We start from the raw sequence: 22,775 nt of genomic DNA on the forward strand, positions 1-22,775 counted from the left end.
TGTGTGTGTGTGTGTGTGTGTGTGTGTGTGTGTGTGTGTGTGTGTGTATGAGAGAGAGAGAGACAGAGAGAGTTCTTTCTTTGGATGCAGATAGCATCTTCCTTCATAGGACCTTTGTAGTTAATTTGGTATTTATAATAAAATGACTTGGTTGATCAAAGTTGATCTTAAAATAATATTGCTATTACTGTATATAGCATTCTTTTGGTTCTGCTCATTTTGCTTTTCATTATTTCATGCAAGTCTGTCCATGTTTTTCTAGGATCATTGAACTCACCATTTCTTATAGCACAGTAGTGTTCCATCACAATCATATATCACAACTTGTTCAGCCATTCCTCAATTGATGGATATCCCCACAATTTCCAGTTCTTTGTCACTACGAAGAGAGCTGCTATAAATATTTTAGAACGTATAGGTTCCTTTCCTTTTTTCCCTAATCACCTTGGGAAACAGACTAGTATGCTATTGCTGGGTCAAATGGTAAATTTACCAGTTATTAAAGCTGTGATAGTTTAATGAGTCATATCCACACATATTTTGTTTTATGTAGCTGCCTCTTACATATCTAGATAAATTTCTTTTTTTTTTTTTTTTGGCTAGGCAATGGGGTTAAGTGACTTGCCCAGGGTCACACAGCTAGTAAGTGTTATGCATCTGAGGCCGGATTTGAACTCAGGTCTTCCTGACTCCAGGGCCGGTGCTCTATCCACTGAGCCACCTAGCTGTCCCAATCTAGATAAATTTCTTGAGATTCCATGGTTCTCAACCACTTCAGGAGCTCCCACAGTATTTTGGCTAATGTCCTGCCTTCTGCAAGAAGTCTTTCCTGGTCCATCTTAATCTTAGTGCCTACCTCTGAGACTACCCCCAATTTTTTCCATCTATATCTTTTTGTACATAATGGTTCACGTGTTGTCTCCCCACTATACTATGAGCACCTTTGGGACAGGGACTGTGGCTTTTTATTTTGTTTTGTTTTGGTTTTTTTGACGTTTCTTTGTATCCTCAGTGCTTAGCCTAGTGAAGAATACTAATACCTACTTAATAAATGCTAATTGACTGACTGAAAGCAACACGAAGTCAAAAACAGTCTCTATCCCCAAAGAGTCCACATTCTAAAGGGAAGGACAGCATGCAAAGGATTATATACAAACAAGAACTATACATAGTAAAAATGAGATAATCTCAGAGGGAAGGCACTAGAATGGGGAGGTGGGGAGGGAGAGGTGGTGAAAGCCTTTATTCAGATAATGAGATTTTAGCTGAGATTTGAAGGAAGCCAAGAGGGGGAGATGAGGAGGGAGGGCATTCCAGCAATGGAGGACAGTCAGTGAAATCGCCCAAAGTGAGGATATGGAGTGTCTTGTCTGAGGAACTGCAAGGAAATACGGTGTTACTGGATTGTAGAATACTTGGACCAGGAGCAAAATGTAGCAAAACTGGAAAGACAGGAGGGGACCAAGTTGTGAAAGACTTTAAAAATCCAGTGGAGGATTTTATATTTGATCATGGAGGTAATTGAAGCAGTGGGAGGTAAGGAAGCTGGGGTGGGGGGGAATGATATAGAACAGTCTGCTTGGGTCCTGCCTCGTCTAAAAAGCTTTCTCTTAGCCAATAAATACTTCCATTTGGGGGAGTGTACCCTAAGGTGTTGAAAACCAGGAAAGAACTAGTTATCTGCTCAAAAGATTTTCATACTATATATAATTGGCAAAAAAAACAAAACAAAACAGGAAGCAATCTAAATATTCAGCAGCAGGAGAATGGAACAAATTTTGGTACATTAATGGAATGGAATACAATTGTGCCATGAGGACTTAACAAGGATGAGGGATACAAAAGGAAAAACCTTTATGAAATAATGCAGAGCTGAAAAGGGCAGAAACAGAAGAATGGAGAGATAGAGGAGAAAAAGTAATATAGATTAATAAACAGATAAAAGATAATAAATTGATGAGGAATCCTCCAAGAGACTTAAAGGGTCATAGGATATACAGTCATAGATCTGGAAACCTTAGAGATCATTTAAATCCAACCCCCTTCATTTTACAGATGAGAAAACTGAGGCCTAGAGAAGCAAAGTGACTCAAGACCATACAGATAACAAATGGCAGATGACTTGAACCCAGGGCCTCTGGCATCAAATCCAGTATTCCTTTCAATGTATTGCTGCTGCCTTACATAGTTGTGGCTAAAAAGTTATGCTAATTTGTATTGAAATGAATAAAATATAAAGTTACTAAATGAGTTTAGTTGGGTGAATTGGTGTTCATTGTTAATAAAACTTAGAATAAGTAAAAAGCTTCATCTCCCTTACCATTCCTTCTCTTCCTCATAATCATCATTGTTAGCATTATTATTATTAGATTTTTGATATAACTAGCTTCCTTTTTTTAAGGAATAATGCTTTTTAATTCAGTGTTGGAATTTAATTCCAACTCCTGCTGTTCAGTGTGGTTTTCTTGGTGTAGGCAAAGGGTTCTTAACTTGGAGTCTGTGAACTTGTTTTTATTACTAATATTTTGATAATTGTATTTTAAAATAATTGGTTGCCTTTGTAATCCTATGTATTTTATTTTTAAACATTTAAAACCAATGATTCTGAGAAGGGGGTCTGTAGATTTCATCAGATTGTCAGAGAAGTCTATGACACAAAAAATGTTAAGAACTCCTGGTGTATATTTGAGGGAATATTTGAGGGAGAGAGTCAGAAGGAGAATAGTTTCAGGCTCTTTCTATTGGTAACATTTAGACAGTTTATTTTCGCACTTGTAAGAATATTCTGGGATCACACCAGCTGTTGTGTGGCAATAAAGTAGGTATTCCAAATGTGTAGTACAGTGATGAGTGGTGTGGTTGTTAAGATTTATTATATTTGTCATGTAATAGGTAACTGCTTAATTGGACTTAGCATTAGCAAAATGCTCCTGTTATTTTTCACAGCTGAAATAGGGGCCTAAAACTTGTCTTCAATTCAGCAAACACTTAGTAATTACCTACTTTGAACTCAATATCACCATCCTTTCTAGTACAAAGTTAATTTTAATTTTTTTTGAAGTCTTACTGGTGTCTTTTGTTGTCTATAACATAGTCATCTCCCTATAGTCTCTATCCCTCATTTGAGCCTTCCTTCTGTTGTAACAGAAAACAAAACAAAACAAACAAAAAAGAATACCTAAGGAAAGCCAACTAAGTAGGCTGCCAGCAGCCAGAATATGTCATATGCCATACTTGGTCCTTCTCCTCTACCACAGTAGGGCTTCATTACCTTTTTTGTGTCTTAGATCCCTTGGACAGACTGGTGGAGCCTATAGACCCCTTTTCTGAATCATGGTTTTAAATGCATGGAATAAAATACTACAAAGGAAACCAATTGTGTTGAAATATACTTATCAAAATATAAAAAAAAAGTCCACAAACCTTAGGTTAAAACGTCTGAAGAGGATTTTTCTTCATTTGTTCTCTTGACCAAGATTATCCATTACATTCTGTTAACTTTTGTTGAGCTATGTTTTAGTATTGTTTTAATTTAGTATGGTTTTGTTTCATTGTGTGTGTTTTTCTCCTGGTTTAACTTCATTGATTTTGCATCAGTTCATACAAGTCTTCACATGTATCTTTGAGTTCCTCATACTCCTCATTCTGTATTGCAATAATGTTTATGTTTGTTGCAAGGTTTAACTATAACAGATCCCTAACCTAATAGAGTTTTCAGTCTACTGGGAGTGGGGAATGGGAGAAGACATTGCTCACTGTAAGTGCTGCATTAGAGAGGTGCAAAACAAAGTAGTCTGTCTTTGGAGGGAGGATAGAGAAGGAGAGAGGACATTCAGAACAGGAAAACATTTATTTCCTATCTAATATGTAACTAAATTACCCATTTAGGTGTCATCTGGCTTTGTTGTTCTCTATGTGAAGGGTGAAAAATAAAGTTATTACTGGATGGAGAAACTATCACCAAATATTACAGGTGACCTTGGGGCAGCTAGCATCACAGTGGATAGAGTACCAGGCCTGGCGTCAGGAAGACTCGTCTTCCTGAGTTCAAGCCTGGCTGTGTGATCCTGGGCAAGTCACTTCACTGTATTTGCCTCAGTGTCCTCATCTATAAAATGAGCTGGAGAAGGAAATGGCAAATTGTTCCAGCATCTTTGCAACCCCAAATGGGGTCATGATGAAGAGTTGGACTTAACTGAAATGACTCAGCAACAAAAACAGATGACTTTGGACAATCAGTTAACTTCTTTGGTGTCTTCCCCAATTTTAAAATGGCAATGCCAAAACCTATCCCAAAAAGGATATGATAAACTTAGATAAAACTCTTTTGAGCCTTTTGAAGCCAGGTCCATGAAAAGTTCCTAAGTTCAGTGAAAATTTGTGGTTTGAATCCAGGCTATTTTGACCTACTGTCATTTCCTATTTAGGCAGAAATTATTTATGACCACCAGAATCTTGGGATGGGGGCAGCATATGGACAGTAAGTGGGTTGGGCAGGTGGTAGCTAAAGGAGTTAATGTAGGTAAGGCATCATAATGTGTGAACCTTAGTCTATTAACATGAAGTGTTATCACTACTAGTGGTCCCACACCATGGTGGGAGTATTGAAAATAATTAAAATGGGGATCAAGGGAAAAGGATAACAATAATGAAAATGTGGGGCCCCTTAGTTTTGAGAGATGACAGGTGCTGTTATTTTGTGATGTTAACAAATGAGCCTTGTCCCCTTTCAAACTTTGTACATACTGATTTCTTTAGTACTGTCACCACTGACAAAAGATTGGTGGGAAAGATATTTGTCTTTTACCTTAGCTTTGTTAATTCTTTTTTTATTTTTACACCCATAATCATTTCCAGCTTTGAAAGATAAAGGTTCAACTTCACATATGCTTAAAAACAAAAAGCAAACTATACATAATAGAGAGCTACTATTTTATTTACAATTTTTTTTGTTTTCTCTCTATACATGCATGAACATATATGCTCATTTTATTTTGCATTAGTTCAGAATAACAATAATTTTTTAAAAATTAGTAATTTCACAGACACCCTCCACTCCCATTGAACCTTCTCTTGTAACAAGCAAAACAGTTGTTTGTAACTGACAGCGTATGTAACGTTTTGTGCCTCTGCGTCTCCTACTTCCTTAATGGGAGGAATGAGTTGTTAATCATTGGTCATCTGTAAACAATATTGGTCATTGCATTTAAACTAAGCTCAATTGCCTTTTGCTACATACACACACACACACACACACACACACACACATACATACACACACACATTTTTTTTTTGGCTAGGCAATGGGGTTAAGTGACTTGCCCAGGGTCACACAGCTAGTAAGTGTTATGTGTCTGAGGCCAGATTTGTACTTAGGTCCTCCTGAATCCAGGGCCGGTGCTCTATCCAGTGCACCACCTAGCTGCCCCTTTTTTATTTATATTAGTATAGCATGTTGTACTCCTTGTTCTATTAACTACACTGCATCAGTCTATATATGTCTTCTTACAGTTCTCTGAATTCTTCACTTATCTTGACCAGTAGTATTCTGTAGCATTCATTTGCTTAGCCATTCCATTAAAACTTTTATTCTGAACTTATGAAATAAAACAAGCATTTCCATAACATAGTAGAATAAGGGGGAAAAAGATGATTGCACATGAAACTGCAAATCTATCATGCACAACTTTTAAATACTCCTTTTAAATTTATATTTATTTCTTTTAAATATATATTCCTTTTAAATATATATTAAAGTTATGTAACTTTTTTCTTCCCCCACCCTAGACATAGCTACCATTAGATATAAATGTGTGTGTGTATCTATGTATGTATATATATATGTGTGTGTAAAATCATCCTATACATACTTCTGTTTATCTGTTCTTTTTCTGGGTACAGATAGTGTCTTCCTTCCTAGGTCCTTTGTAGTTAATTTGGGTATTTATAATTGTCTAAATGCCTTAGTCACTCAAAGTTGTTCTTAAAATGCTTAGCCATTCTTTAATCATTGCTCTTCTGCTTTGTTTCCAGTTTTTTTGTTTGTTACCACAAAAATTGCTGCTGTGAATAGTTTGGGATATAGAATACGTATCTGATTTTGTTCTCTTTGGATTAAATAGTAGTGACAGCAGTGGTTTGAATGCCTTCTCGTAATTCTAAGTAGCTGAAATGTAAGATTTAATACAAAGTAGCGCCTGTGTATTCTGTGAATATTGGTTCTTTGCTCTGTGATTCTTATTTAATCAGCTTGACTTCTGTATTTGGATACCTGTCGGAATATCACCAAAGCACACTTTTAAAACCTGTCCCCCCTTTCCTCTTTTCTCTTCTAGGTCCTGGACTTGGGTAGAAGTCTATCTTGGTTTTCTTTGGCACTGGGAATGTTAGTTTCCACCTGTCAGGACTTCAGAAACCTGGTGTGAATAGCATTCAGCATCTTCTTCAGTCCTTCCCAGGACTTGCTTTCTGGACATTCCAGGACTTGATTTTCCCAACATATCTGGGAGCCTTAAAACACTCCATTATGAATGTGACAAGTTTGTTCTCCTTTACCAGCCCAGCTGTGAAGAGGCTTCTGGGTTGGAAACAGGGAGATGAAGAAGAAAAATGGGCAGAGAAGGCTGTCGATGCTCTGGTCAAAAAACTGAAGAAAAAGAAGGGCGCAATGGAGGAGTTAGAAAAGGCTCTGAGCTGTCCGGGGCAGCCCAGCAATTGTGTCACCATTCCACGCTCACTGGATGGCAGGCTGCAGGTCTCCCACCGCAAGGGGCTGCCACATGTCATTTATTGTCGTGTGTGGCGCTGGCCAGACCTTCAGAGCCACCATGAACTGAAACCGCTGGAATGCTGTGAGTTTCCCTTTGGCTCCAAGCAGAAGGAGGTCTGCATCAATCCATACCACTACAAACGGGTAGAAAGTCCTGGTAGGTGAACCCTTCTTATTTGCTCTATATGTATGTGCACATCTTCCCCCTAAGTGTATTCCTTAGAAGACTAATGATGCTGAAGATACTGAAATTACCATTTTCTTTTTTGTTGTTGTTGTTGTTGTTCTTTAAAATCACATGAAAACAGCAAATAACTTTTTGGTATTTGGAATTCTTACTCCTTCTCTTGCCTCCTTTCAATATTTCATACAATTTGAAACTGAAAACTGGATCACCTGTTATATAACTCTCTCACCCTTGAAGGAGAGTGATGAGAAAATGCCAGTTGTCACTGTGATACCAGGACCTCTAACTTAAGGATTTTTCTGGTTTCTAAATTTAACTTCGTATAGTTTTTTAGTGAGATTTATACATAGGCAGCAGCACGTGGTGTGAATTCTGCATTTCCCAAAGAGGTGGGTGGAAAACAGGAGAAGCAAGAGTCTGTGCCTACCCCCAGACCATTAATAATACTCAGAGAGGTAGATCTTTTATAAAAGAAGTGAAGAAAGTGAAGCTATCCTGGCTTTCCTTGCAATTTGCAAGACACCCATGCTGTGATCACAGTATGATGTTTCGGGAAGCTTTGATGGTCGTGTAACTTAACAAAACAGAGTTTTTGCTAACCACGTTTTTCAGGCATTTTGTGTAAAGAAGGGGCTCAAAGGACGAGTAAGAAGGAGAGGCTACTTCTTTATAGCCCACTTAATGTTCCACTTGCATTGAAGGGGGTGGACCAAAAAAGACAGATGAAATCATTCCCATATTCAAAATCCTATCTAAGAATTCTAGTGGTGTTCATTTGTGGGGATGGAGGAAGTTGACGCATGTAGGATCATTCAATTGTTGTACATTTATTCTAGGAGAATGGGTGGCCCGTCCGCTTAAGAATACAGATCACCATCTAAAAAGGATTGGGGGAAAGGTAGCTCCCAAGAAGGGGTACCATAGTGATAGGTCCTCATGGTGGCTGTCTGAAGGTGGTTTTTCTTTGGCAGAAGTGGATAGGAATGATGTAGACAGGAAGTGACCCCTCCTTCCATGTTGTTACCTTGGGTCAAAACCCCTGCTTCCTAACACTCGTTTCAACTCCATCTGTACCTTCCAAAGTTAAAACAGTGTTTTATTAAGGGGAGGCATGGCTGGACAACAGTTTTGAGAAAGATCGAGGGGTTTGACCTAATGGATGATGTAGCAATAACAACTACAACAAAAAAGATGAATGCAGTCTTAGACCACATTGAGATGACTACAGAGAATATGGAGATGATAATCTCATTGTGCTATGTGCCGGTCAGGGCACATCTACAAATATTGTGTTCAGTTCCTGAGCACCTCGTTTTAAGAAGGATCTCAAAAAACTGATTAGGATACAGAGGATGCTAACTAGGATGGTAAAGGGTCTTTTTGTCCCTTTAATAGAAGAATCAGTTGAAAGAATTGTGCATAGTTAGTTTGTGAAAGAGAAATGGGGGAAAAGGTATTATGACAGTCTTAAAGCATTTGAAAGGCAGTCATTCTAAAGAGGGTTTGGGCTTGAGGATGGTCCTTCCAGCCGCTTTCCCAATCTAATATTCTGCAGGCTAAATATTTGGTCCCAGAGGACAGAAGTAGAAGAAATGGGTATATGGGTAAAGGGTCAGATTTAGGCTTGATGTCAAGAAAAACTTTGATCAATTATAACTCTCTAAGAGTGAAACTGTGGGAGCTATTACAGCCTCTTTGCTGTAAGTATTCAAGTGAGGCCTGGGTCACCATTTTGGGTGTAGCTTGTAGATGGGATTCTTCTTGTTAAGGTATTGGTGAGACTAGAAAAGTGTTCTCAGACTTTTTAAACTTAAAGCATTTGCTGGAAGGAATGGTAGCATACTAAACAGTTGATTTCACAACAAAGGATTCCCAGACAGTATGGCCTTCAAACCCATTACTCAGGCCTTGGGATTCTCTCCCTACCTCTTTCCCTCCCTTGCCTTCTTTATTTTCCTCCCCAGGACTTGCAGCAGAGATGTGCCTTTGGGCCTCTGTAGCTAGATGCCAAGGCAGGAAAAGCAGGCAGCTGACTGCAGTTGGGGGCAAAGACTTTCCAAACTCATGGTGCATCCACTCCCTTTGATCACCACCGGCAGCTGACCAGGTCATAGGACAGTCTTGGCTTCATTAGGAGAGGTGTAACTTAAGCCTTTTCCTAGGCCAAGTTTCCAGGAAAAGAGCATAGAATCCCAAACTGCTGCTAAACATTGTTCACTCGTGAACTACATCGCTGTTAATATAAATCTTGGGTAAGTTATTGCACAGAACAACTCCATTATACTTGCCAATGTTTCTGTAAAGGAGGCGCAAGGCTTGCCTGCTGAATTCCTCAATAACAAACCAACCTCAGGACAAAAATCTGTATCCAGGAGTTGTGAGTGCCTGGGAGAGGTAGAAGAGTCTCTCGCGTGGCACAGTAAAAGCAGTGCTGGGTTTGAGGACAAAGAATTGGGTTTGAATCCCATCTCTGATATTTCCTGCCTCTGTGACCATAGCTATGTTCCTTAACATCCCTGGGATCAATTTCTTCATCTATAAAGGCAGTTGGACTGAACAGGCTATGGTCCCTTCCAGCTCTAAATCCACCCCTTGATCTTTTACTCCAGAAGAGTTGACCCCATTACTAAAACTTCGTATCTTTTTTCCTCACCTAAAGTCTAAGGAGTGGTCTTTTTCATCACTCACAGGTTTGAATTTTCCAGCTCTTGCCAGTATAGTGGTCTGTCTTTGAGGAATTTTCTTGCTTTTAAATGACCTGTATAAGATGATTTTTTTTCTCAAGACTCTTTTTAATTATTAAGGTTGCCTAAATAGCCTTCCCTAGCACTGTGATTTCTTTTTCTTAAGTGTATTATAGGAAAGGGAAGGGGGGTAAGCCCAAGTAGAAGACTTTATTTCCAAGCTTAAGTCCCTGTTAGCCTCCTGAGATCTCTATGTTGACAATTGACTTAGATATAACATTTTATGGCTGCTTCTGCAGGTCTTTGTAATCTTTCCTTGATGACTTTGAGAATGACAAGTCACATTCCTACATTGCTCACTTTACTCAAACAATCCTGTGACCATGGTAATGACAGTTATTATTCTGCCCATTTGGTAGGTGAGGAAACTGAGATTACCAACTAAGTAGGTTGCACAGTTAGTATCAGAGTTGTGACTTGAACTCAGATTTTCTAACCCTAAAATTAGTGGTATGGCTCCACTGTGCCTCTAAGCTTATTATATTAGAGATTTAAGATAGTTGTAGATATTTGACTTATTATGTTTTATATTTTGTGTTTATATCTCCTTCATTTCTACAAATATCTCATCTCTGTCCTTTTCCTATCAAGCCATACTTTGTAACAAAAATTGTAAAAACAAAAGAAAAAAAGGCAGTTCAACAGAACCTACCAACACATGAAATATGCCCAAAAGTGTATTCAAAATTTCATACCTATAAGTCCCCAGGCTTTTCAACAAAGGAAGGCATTTTCTTGACTCTTCTCTGTGTGTGTGTGTGTGTGTGTGTGTGCGCTCGTGTGCGCGCAATCATAGATCTGAAAATAAAAGGGGAGGGGTTGGGGATTTAGGAAGCAGCAGACAAACCTGAGATTTGTGATACAGGTCTGAGCTTTTCATACTTCAGTTCCTTTTGTCTCTTACCAGAGTTGTAGGATCGTTTTGTGACACCAGGCTGTGATGAATTGGCTTTCACCTGCAGGTTGTAGTGAGGAGAAATCCCAACTTTTCAGGGAGTGACTGGGCTTCCTTAGCACTGGAGCACTTCTGTTACTAAGGAGGATTGAGGTGCATGGGCAAACCTAACAAAGGGAGAGCAGAAGCCACTTCTAGGTAGTAAGGAGAACCTTCTGAAGGCTGGTTTGGATTCCAAAAAAGGTTGAAAGTGCAGAGATTAGAGTCAAGACCAATTTGTCGGGAGCCTCAATTTCCTTATTTGTAAAATGGGGATAATAAAACTTTCATTCCCAAGCTCTCTGGGTTTTTCTTTTTGCTGTTATTTTTGGGGGGGGGGGTGATGAAAGTGCTTTGTAAACTGTAATGTAGAAATGCATGAAAACAAGCAAGAAGGCTAGTTTGGCTACATGGCTCTGTTCTTCAGTGCCAACTTTGCTGCTTACTATCTGTGATCTTAGGTAAATCACTTTAGGGCCTTTCTGACCCTCAATTTCTTTATCTATAAAATGAGGAAGCTAGAATAGGTGACTTCTGAAGTCCTTAAATCTGTGATCTTGCAGATAGTATTATAGAATGTGTGGGAGGGTTGAACCTAAAGTCTTACCAGGCATTGATTAAGATGTTTTATTCAGGGCTTGAATTTTATGGCTAAAACCCTCACCCCCATTATGCCTCCCTTCAATAAAGGGGATTTAATAGTGGGAAGGAAAAACAGCCTGTTTAGCTCTTTACTATTTGAAAAGTCAATTCAGTTGCTATCTACTATTTTAAACAATGGTCTGATGGAGATCTCTTGCCATTTGGTCTTAATTCTTGCCATTCTTCACAAGGCCTTTGAAAATTAAATAGTTTCCTCTAGCCTCAACACAACTGGAAAGTCTGTGTTAAACCCCTGAAGCTTGAAATTCTGTAGTTATATTAGCCTTGGCTGTTACAGCCAGGTTAGCTTGTATGTTTAGCATGTGGGTGATATGTTGTCAGGAGCCAATGGACTGAGAGCCAGGAAAGTAGGAAAAAAAAACAATAACTGGATTCTAGTTGTACCTCAACTGAATTCAACACTTACTTATTGAAATAAGAAAATGTGGTAAAATGGGGTAGGGGAATTCTGAATTCATAGTAAAAGGACCTGGATTCAAATTCAAGTTGCCATTTACTACCTTTATGACATTGGGTGTTGTTCAGTCGTGTCTGACTCTTCATGAGCCCATTTAGGATTTGCTTGGCAAAGATACTAGAGTGGCTTGCCATTTCCTCCTCCAGTTCACTTTACAGATGAGAAAACTGAGGCAAACAGGGTTAAGTGACTTGCCCAGGGTCACATAGCTAGTCAGTGTCTGAGGCCATGTTTGAACTTGGCAAGAGAAGTCTTCCTGACTGGCCTGGTGCTATATTCACTGCATTAACATAGCTTCTCATGACACTGGATAAGTCACCCAAAATCTGTGTGCCTTAATTTTCTCATCTCGGCAATGAGGAGATTGGATGAAATGATTTCTGGGGTCCCTTCCCACTCTGAATCTTTCTTCCTATTAAGTCCCTACACTGTGCAAAGCAGTGTACAATAAAAAAAGGCACTATTTATGAGTGAATTACTCTTCTTTGGGCCTCGGTTTCCTCAGCTCTAAATTGGGTTGCTAGGACCAGGTGTTCTCTTAAGGGTTCTTTCTCTAGAGCACATGATGCTTCTCTTGAATTACAAATGGCTAGCTTATAGGTGTTTTTAATTGAATTAAAATGTGCACAAATCAACCTGTTTACCTGTTAGTCATATGTAAGAACTTCAACTTTTTGGAGGTCATTTGACCTTAGAACCATTTGTGCATTACATGGAGTCAATATCTTGGTAAAATCTTTAAAAGATAACACTCTAGAAAAATTGCGTTAAGTGCCTAAGGTGTGTTTGTCATCCACCATGCCAGGAGATGGGGAGAGAATACAGGAATTAGTCCTTGCCTTCAAGGAGTTTATATTTAACGAGAGGAAACAGCATGTCAGAGATAAGTAAATACAAATGTGCATGCAAAATCGTCCTGGGGAGAGGGTGAGTACTAGCAGGCGGTGATCAGTAATGGAGGAGGTAGTATGTGAGCTGAGCCTTGAATGGAGCGAGGCATCCCAAGAGGCAGAGGTGAGAGCATTCCAGCATACAGAGTGCCGCCCTGTGCCAAGGCATGCACTGGGGCAATGGATAGAGTGGCATGTACAGGGACCAGTTTGGCCTGAATGTCTAGCATGATAGGGAGCCATGTGGTATCAGGCTGGAAGCTAGGTTATGGCTTTAAATATCAGAGTTTTTCATTTCTTTCTAGAGCCAGTCAGGAGCCTCTGAAGTGTTCTTTAGGAATATCAATTTTACAACTGTGTGGAAGATGGATGGGAGTTGAATTGAGAAGTTAAAATGATAAATTATTGGAAAATACTCGAGGAAGAGACAGTACGACATCTCGGCCCCCCCATTTTCTATTAATGGAAAAACCGACGTCTATAGAGGTGAAGGGAGTCATTCATTCATTCAGCAACCATAGATGAAGCACCTACCGTGGGAAAAATATTGAACGAGTGACGGAGCCAGATCTAGAGAACCTGACATCTGTTTCGTGCTTCTTACACCAGGCTATGTTGAGGCGTCCATGGATGTCTAAGGTCCTGAGCATAAATACCTGTGTCACTTGAAGTATCAGCGAATTAACCGATAGCATAGACTTTATAGCTGTAGGGACGTGAGAGGGCACCTAGTCCAGCCTCTCCCTCATTTTATAGATCAGGTGGCTAAGGTTCAGAGCAGCAGCTAGGTGACAACAGCCTGTAAGTAGAGCTCTGAACTTGGAATCAGAAAGAGACGAGTTCAAATCCAATCTCAGATACTTACTTAGCTATGTGATTCTGAGTTCTGCCTCTTCCCTTATTCCATGAGTAACCTTGGGCAAGTCATCTAACCCCTCTCTACCTCAGTTTCCTTGTCTGTAAAATGGGGGTTTTTGTTATCATTAACGCTAATAATAATAAGCTGAAGTGAATTGTCTAAGGTCACAGAGTAAAAGAGCTAAACCCATGACTCCTGACGCAGCTTCTCTTTTCTTTGTATCACTCCTGCCCAGTCAGAGGCCATTCATCAGGAGCCACAGGGGACCTCAGAGGCAACCTCGTCAAGCCTCATTTTACAAAAGTGATGTGACTGGCCCAGGATCACTTCCTTTTGGATGGGCCCTGTGGGGAGGAGTCAACTTTTCTGACTTTCACTAGGCTTGTCCTTCCATGACAGACATAGAGTCCCTGGGCTCTTACTTAAAACCTTTCCATCTCGGTAGGACTTGCCAGGCTTGTGCTCTGCTCACAGAGCCTTTGATAACCCAGGGCTATCTCAGCGCTGCCAACTGGTAGTGGAAGGCTAAGGATGTACCAGATCATGGCTTGTGATGACTATCTTATCACTCTAAGACTGAAGTAAGAGAGTTTTTGGTCAGTGAATATCAAAATGTGCTGAGTTCTAGCTCCATCTTCTTGGGATGTAGTAGTTTGGGAGTATTGGGGAAAGTCCTCAAGCTCAGGTGCCATCCTGACTTTTTCTTTGACTTACTTCACTATTTTTTTTTTTTTTGGTGAGGCAATTGGTGAAGTGACTTGCCCAGAGTCACACAGCTAGTGAGTATTGTGTGTCTGAGGCCAGATTTGAACTCAGGTCCTCCTGACTCCAGATTCGGTGCTCTATCTACTGTACCACCTAGCTGCCCCTAAAATTTTTTTTAAAAGAGGCTTTTGAACACAGTAGGCTGAATGTTTTGTATCTGAATTTGAGGGTACCAGACTCTTTTTATAAATTCTTTTCAAGGCAGGTGGAATTCACTTTAAATACATTAAATTTATAGCTCCTCACACATTTCTTCAGTGCTTTGGACCATTGGACAGCTGAGAAATCCACTTCTTGATCACATTCTCTAGTTGCCCATCATTAAGTTCTATTCTTTACACTTTATCATTGCTGTCATCATCATTGTTTAAAAAAAAAGGGGGGGGGAGGCGTGGAAACATGTTTGTTAGAGCTAGAAGGAACGTAGCATCTTGATTTGAAGCTGGAAAGGTACCTTAGAGGTCAATTAGTCTAACACTCCCTTTTAAAAGTCAGAAGCCTGAACCTAAAAGAAGCAAAGTGACTTGTTTTAGGTCATGTGTTCCTATTAGAGCTAGGACCAAAAGTCAGGTCTTCTAAGGCCATCCACTGCTTTTTCTGCTACATCATGTTTCCTTACAGACATTTTGGTCTATGAATTCTAGTAGACATTAAGTGCCTACTATGTGCAGAGCACTGGGTATGCAAAAAAAGGAGGAACTCACAGTTCAATGATGGAGACAGCATGTAAATTACTATGCACCAACAGGTTTTTTTACAGGATAAATTGGAAATAGTCATCAGAGGGAAGGCATAGAATTAAGAAGATTAGGAAAGAAATCCCTATAAAAAGTGATCTTTTAGCTGGGAATTGAAGCAAGCCCAAGAAACCAGGGAGCAGAGATGAGGAAGGAGAACATTCCTAGTATGGGAAACAGCCAATGAAAATGCTCCAAGTTGGGAGATGGAGTGTCTTGTTTGGGGAACAAGAAGGTCAGCATCACTGGATCTCAGAGTATAGTGTGGAGTGTAAGGTGTAAGAAGACTAGAAATGTGGGGGGAGGCAGATTATGAAAGCTTTGAATATGAAATGAGATTTTGTATTTAATCCTGGAGGTAACAGGAAACCACTGGAATTTATTGAGTCTGAAATAGAAATCAAATTTCATCTAAACTGAGTGTGGAAACTGATGACTGAAAATGTGGTTTTAAGTCTGTGACCATTTGGTAGCTCGCCATCTTGGAAAAGTGGGAGAGGATCTGATTCACATCAGTGTCTCTGAAACTCAATTTGAGATTATGAATATCCCCGAAGACATTCTTTTCCCTTTGTTATCTGTGGAATTAGTCATATCCTAGAAGAGAGGATAAATGTTAGCCAGTAGCTTACAGACTAAGGGATATGAATATTACTGAACAGCATTAGAAGTATTCTTAACTAACCTGATGAAGTATATTCCTTTTCATTGATTCCATGTATGGTAAATGCAGCACAAAACACTTCAGAATATGTACATCTTCTATTCAAATATTTTGCTTATGGCACTACTCTTCCGAGATACTGTTGTGAGATCAGAAAGTTGAAGGTAAGACCTTTATATGTGTTAGGTTTTTTTCCCTTTTATTGCTGGAATTGTTTAATAGGCACTGTCCCACTCCTATTCCCTGGATAAAAGAATGGCATTTGCAGTTGCAGCCCAGTGGGCATCGCTTTGGTGTAGTGGTTGTCCGTTTGTGGCTAGGTTATGCTTGCTGTGATGTATTATAGTGTCCACTCTGTTGAACATCCAATTGAATGTTCAGCTTACATAATAGTCTCTTCTTCAGGATCACTACTAACATGTAATGAGATTCAGGATTAACTAGATACTAATCTGCTCTTCCAAAGTGGTAGCAGATATCAGAAACTGAATTGCTTTTGTTTATGGGGAAGCTAATCTTTTACTACATTCATTGTAATTCCACTAGAGTGGTCCTAGGGAGGAATCAAAACATCCTTCCTCTGTGTGTGTGTGTGTGTGTGTGTGTGTGTGTGTGTGTGCGCGTGCGCGCGCGCATGCAGCCTCATTAGCTTTCTCTTTTGTTTGTTTGGTTTTTATTTTTTTCCTTACATGACTTCTTTCCTTCAGGTTAAGAATTATACTAGTAGGCAGGAAAGAAGGTGGGTATTTCTGGTATTTCCTGACTGGTTTAAAAGTAAACCTACCATTGCCAATTCAAATGTCAGGAAGACCTGAAGACAACCAATGAATCTTGGAAAAGTGTATTGTGGGGTCTTTTTAATGTGAAAACTATGTCATTTTAGAGCTGGAAGGGGACCTTAGATGGCCTCTGCTCTTCATCTGACAGATGAAGAACGGAGGCCTGATAAGGGGACTTGGCCAGTGTCACACAACTAAGTGGGAATCCCATACTCTGTCCATAAGACTTTGGGTTTTCCAAAGCATTGTGAGATTCATCTGTGACATGCAGAGGAGGGATGGGTTAGTCTGCAGCTGTCTTTTCAATACCAGAGAGACAGGAGGAGGAGATTATGTAAAGTAGTCAAAGAGTACCTAAAGGGTACCCTTGCCCCACAAATGTTTCTCTGAATATTCTGCCATTTGGGAGGTAATTTTGGATAGCATCTTACCCTATTTAAAATAGTATTTCCTCTCTTCCCCACCAGCCTTTTTTTATATCTTTGTGTGATTTATTCCTGTCTTGGGATAAGAGAGTTGGGAAGATGACAAAGACACAGCTTCAAGGAGGAGGAGTTTGTGAGAGTTCCATTGCAGTTTTTTCTAGTACTGCCTTTTCAATCAGCCTGGGCTCTTCCCCTTCAACAGCTACCTCACTTGCCTCTATGCTTTTGCAAGATTTCCCTCTTCCTGAGACCTTTAGGACTATTCCTCAAAGAGTAGGCTCACTGTTTTGAGGGTGCTCTTTCAGTGACTTATCCATGTGACTTATTTTACTGAAAATATAGTCAGTGTTTTTTGTACTGGAAAGCAGCTAGACTGGCTATTCAGAGCCTTGGATTCCAGTATCTGCTCTGCTAATCATTGGCTGTGTGACTTTGGGCAAATCACTTAATCTCTCTGGACCTCAGTATCCTCATTGTAACAACGGGGGAGTCAGTGACATCACCTAAGCTTTGAACTCTCAGGTATCTGATTCGAGTCCTATTGTGAATGTGTTGTACAAAGGATCCAGGATGGGTGTGTCTTCAGTTTTCTCCTCTGTAAAAATCTGTGGGTTGGGCTTCCTGCTCTAGAGCTATAATCCAAATATAAATGGTCTGACCAGGACCATAATCCCATAATCCCATAATCATACTTACAAAGAGAGATAAAGTTTACAGCAATGCCATGTCATTCCCAAACATATATATATATATCATATATATATATAATATATTTTATATATATATATGATATATATATATATTAAAAGTTGTACAATCAGCCTTAACTTGAGAATTTTAAAGCCAAGAAATGATTTTGGCATGAGCTGTAATTTGTCCTGAGCCATCTTCTGGGAATTCCTAGGGGGAGATGGTTTGGCCAGTGTAGACAAAGTAAAGCTAAGGGATGGACTTGTCACAGCTTTCCCAAATTGGGGTACCAGTAACTTTGGAAAACCTTTTATGAAAGATCCGTGACAAAAGTTGCTTTGAACTCTTCTGCTTAAATTTCTACCTTGCCTTCAATTATCCTTCCTCTCTTCTCTTATTGGGTCTCAATAGCAGCTCCTGCAGTTTTTAACTGAAGACAGTATTCTCTCTGCTCATCTTAGAAGCTTTCTCTGGGGACGGCATTGTTCCTGACAGTGCTATTTAAATAAAATGGTAAAAAGTTAAGTAGCAGCTGCGGGTAAAAATGCTGTTGAAATGTGTAACCTTCGGCCAGCTGGCTCTTGAATGGGGAAAAGAACAGCTGTTTAAAAACATCAGATGTTTTGTCATGGTTAAATCTCAGTGCTGTCAATCTTGGCGATACAGTTAAAGTCCTCACATGGAGAATATGGATGTGTTATCTCATCATCCCCCTGGCTTCTTGAAATCTAAAATCCCATAATCAAGTACGATGAGAAAGAGAGCTTTCTTTGTGAGCATCAGCTCAAAGTAATCTCTGCTGGTAGCTCTACCACTTGGGATCCATAGGGTCATCATGAGCTCTTAGAGCTAACCTTTCTTCTTCATGTTGCAGATGAGGAAACCGAGGCCCAGGGCAGTTAAATGACTTGCCCAGGGTCACACAAGTAGTGTCAGAAGTGGGATTTGAACCTACTGACTCTGAAGCCAATGCTCTTCTTACTGTATTATGTTAGAATTGTTGAATGTCAGAGCCAGAGGGCCTTCCTGTTGCTCATCTATTCTACCCCTCTCTCTTAACACAGAAGGGGAAGGGAATCAGCATTTAGTAAGCATCTGCTATGTGCCAGGCACTGCACTAAGCACTTTACAAATATTATCTCATTTGATAATATTTATAACAGAGGAAAACTGAAACCAGAGGGGGTCGAAGGTTGAAGAGCTTGTCCAAGATAATGCAGCTAATTACTGGCAGTATTGGAACTAAATCCTGTGGCTCTTGACTCCCAATTCAGTGTTTTTTCCTTTACCTTTTCATCTCTTCCTGCTCGGGCCTTCCCCTTTCCTTCCCCACCCATCCCCTCACCGCCCCCTCCCCCAGTTTCACTGGATACTCACTCAGGTTAAAGATAGATTTGGAAAAATCTATGTCATTATATCACACTGGGCAGTGTGTGTCCTAGAGAAGCCCCTACTTCTTAAGGCAGTTCTACCAGAAGCAGCCTGACTCATTTCAGTGAGTCAAGGTTCTTGGAGTGTGGGTTAAGAGTTGAATTTGTATGTTCTCACCTGTGATTTTTACTAAAATTCTCATCATTTTACTAAAAGTCTCAGCCTGACTTCCTTCTGAGCCCATGCAGACTGACCTCATTCAGGAATAAAGCCTCTGGTTCCTCACTAATTGGCGCAGCAGTAGTGGAGATTTCTTATCTTCAGTACCTTTGAGGGTCAAGTTTGGAATACGTGGTACTTTTTTTTTTTGTATCTTCAGGAGCTCTTAAATTTTTTGTGTGAGTTACAGACTACCCCTCCTTGGGCAGCTAGGTAGCACGGTGTGATAGAGTGCTGGGCCTGGAACCAGGAAGATTCGTCTTTCTGAGTACAAGTCACTTCACCTTATTTGCCTTAGTTTCCTCATCTGTAAAATGAGCTGGAGAAGGAAATGATAATCCACTCTGGTATTTCTGCCAAGAAAACCCCAAAATGGAGTCATGAAGGGTCAGACATGACTGAAAAACAACTACGTGGACCCCTTTGGTAGTCTTCGTCCTATGGATCCCTTTCAATAATCTTTTTAAAAGCATAAAGTAAAACAGAATTTTAAAGAAGCCAAACTAAAATGGAAATGTTTGACATGTTTGCATATGTATATACTCTATTGGATTGCTTACCATCGCAGAGAAGGGGGAGGGAAAGGAAGGAGGGAGGGAGGGATAGAATTTGGAACTCAAAACTTTAAAAAAATGTTTTAAAAATTGTTTTTAACATGTAATTGGTGGGGAAGGGAACAAAATATTTTTTTAAAAAAGAAACCAAAATACGAAATACATTAAAATACAATTATCAGAATATTGGGGGGGGGAACCAAATATGTGAATCCTAGGTTAAGAACCCCTGGCTTAGAGGGTACATTAATTTTTCGGGTTTTCCAGTGAGGACTGACTTTCCCTTAGCCGATGACAAAGGAGTAGTATGAGGCTTTGAGTACATGTGGTCCCCTGATGTTGCTAAACAGCTTTCCACGAAGTTGGGAATAAATATTAAAAACTTGGGTGAAAACGTAGGCCTTATTAAATGATTTGATTATTCTACCTATTTTTTTTTATCACATATAATCCATGTTGATGAATTTTTAATCACTAAATAAGAACTCCAGGAATAGTAACTTAGTTCAATCATTGAAAACAGTGTTATGTGCTTTTAGCCTCCCAGTGGAGAGGTGGCAGATATTACATGTAGGAGGAGGCATTCACTTTCACATGTGGTCAGTGGATTAGTTTGTTTTGCTTGATTGTTCGTGCATAGATCTACGTGTTCAGCTTTTTAAAAGTATGTATCAGTGTTCATGCGGTAGGACAAGGACTGCCCTTCTTGTTTATGTCCCTGTCTGATCTTCCTTCTGATCTCTTTGTAGTTTTATGTGGTTCATTGGAGTTCTCTCTTCTTATTGGAGCTCTCACTCCAATCAAAGTTCTCCCTTGTAAGAAATAAGTCAAATGGAAAAAAGAGAAACAATCAGCAAAACTGATCAGTACATCAAAAAATACCTGAAAACATGTGCAATTTTTCCACACTCTTGGACTTCTAATATCTGCAGAGCGGGGTGGGGATTCTGGTGTCTTCTCATCTCTTCTTTGTAAGTTTGAACATTCACTTTTGATGTGTGTGTGTGTGTGTGTGTGTGTGTGTATGTTGAGTCTGTAATTTTTTTCCCCAAATATAAAAGTTGCTTGAGGACAGTTTGAAATGCCTAAGTCCCACCTTTACGCTGTAGTAGTTTTAAAATAGTGACTCCTGAGATTCAGCAAAGCTGGAAAGGAACCTTTGAGCTGTCACGCCCCATTTAAAAGATGAGGAAACTGAAATTCAGAGAAGTGAACCCACATGGGTAGTAAGTGAGCTGGAACTCTCATCGACTTCCTCCAAATCCAGCCCTCTTTCCACTCTGCCGTACTATTTACAATGTGTTATATAAGATGCTGCCTTTTCTCAGTTTACGTATGTAGATTGATGTTGTGGAGGGAGGGCAGGCAGTAGGACTCTTTCCAATTCTACTGTACTTACATTGTTTGATTTGATCCTCACAGCAGCCCTGTGAGAAAGGTGCTGTTTGTATCCCATTTTAAAGATGAAACTGAGTGAGAGAAATCGAGTGACTTGCCCAGGGTCGCAGAGATAGTAAGTTTTAAGAGACTTCTTGATTCTGCTCTTGCCAGTGTTGTAGGAGACACCATGGCACCACCCGTTGCCAGGGTGTGAGCGCTGGGGTTCAGTGCTGAGTTTATATTGTCTCAATATACCCTCATGGTGTTCCAGAGACGTGTGAGATAGCACGAGGAAGCCAGATTGGGATCATGGGAGCATAGATTTGTAGCTGGAAAGGATCTTAGAGATTATTTAACTCTACATCTTTATATTACAGATCATGAAACCGAGGGGCAGGATGATCTGTCCAAGCTCACATGGGTGGTGTGGGCCAGTGGGAATAGCTCTAGATTTGGAGTCCAAAATTCATTTCAAATCCCTGTTTTTTCACTTGGCACTACTTTTTGTGACTGTGGGGCAAGTCACTTATTCTTTCTGGACCCAAGTTACATCATAGGTTTAGATCTGAAAGGATCTTCAGGTCATCTACTCCAAATTCCTCACTTTGGCAGAGTAGGAAACTGAGGCCCACAGAGGTTAAGTGAGATGTCCAAAGTCATATAAATAATAAACAACATAATCAAGATTAAAAGTAGCTATCCTTTCTGTAGCACTTTAAGGTCTGTAAAGCATTTTATAAATATTGTCTCATTTGACAGGTGAGGGAGGGAATAAGCATTTCTATAGCCCCTATTATGTGCCAGGCACTGTGCTAAAGTGCTTTGCAATTATTATCCCATTTGATCCTCACAAAAATCTAGGAGACACCTATCATTATTATTATTTCCATTGTACAAATGAGGGACGGAGTAAACATTTACATAGTTCCTACTGTTTGCCCAGGTACTGTGCTAAGGTGGTGCAGTAGATGGAGCACTGGGCCTGGAGTAAGGAAGACCTGAGTTCAAATCTGGCCTCAGACATTTACTAGTCATGTGACCCTGGGCAAGTCACTTAATGCTATTTGCCTCAGTTTCCTCATCTGTAAAATGAAGTGGAGAAGGAAATGGCAAACCACTCCAGTATCTTTGCCAAGAAAAAACCCCAAATGGAGTCATGAAGTGTCTGACATGACTGTAATTCCTGAACAACAACAGTATGCTAAGAGCTTTACAATTTTATCTCCTTTGATCCTCACAACAACCCTGGGAGAGGGAGGTGCTATTGTTATCCCCATTTTATAGATGAGGAAATTGAGGCAGAGAAATTAAATGACTTGATCAGGATCACACAAGCTAGTAAGTATCTGAAGCAATATTGGAACTCAGGTCTTCCTTACTCCATGTCCAGTCCTTTACATTATACCACCATCTGCCTCTGACTCCAAATCTAGCATTCCTTGTATTTTACCTGATGATCTCTAAGGCCTCTTCTGTCCGTCAGTGTATGATCCTGTGATGTTACTGTTGGAACCCCCAAGCCTTTGCTGTCAAATCCACCATACTTTCCACTAGACTGTTCTGAGAAAAGTCAGTCAGTAAACAAGGGCCCTGCTATACATCTGGCAGCGTGCTAAGCACACAGTCCCTGTTCCCAAGGAGTCCCTGATCCCTCTTTTCTTCATGATACCAGATTTTACACATCCAGG

General features: G+C 39.9%; 1 protein-coding gene across 2 annotated transcripts in view; it reads left to right on the forward strand.

Annotated features, from left to right (window-relative positions):
• SMAD1 (SMAD family member 1) overlaps nt 1-22,775 on the forward strand; it is a 91,972-nt gene that overhangs the window by 36,307 nt on the left and 32,890 nt on the right. For both annotated transcript variants that reach the window (XM_027866985.1, XM_027866984.1), the window contains one exon: nt 6,336-6,926. In XM_027866985.1, the coding sequence (XP_027722786.1) occupies nt 6,527-6,926 (400 nt within the window). In that variant the 5' untranslated portion in view covers nt 6,336-6,526. The remainder of the gene's footprint in view (nt 1-6,335; nt 6,927-22,775) is intronic.

The sequence above is a fragment of the Vombatus ursinus genome, unplaced genomic scaffold (genome assembly GCF_900497805.2).
Source record: "Vombatus ursinus unplaced genomic scaffold, bare-nosed wombat genome assembly UNPS02014784.1, whole genome shotgun sequence".
Classification (NCBI taxonomy): domain Eukaryota; kingdom Metazoa; phylum Chordata; class Mammalia; order Diprotodontia; family Vombatidae; genus Vombatus; species Vombatus ursinus.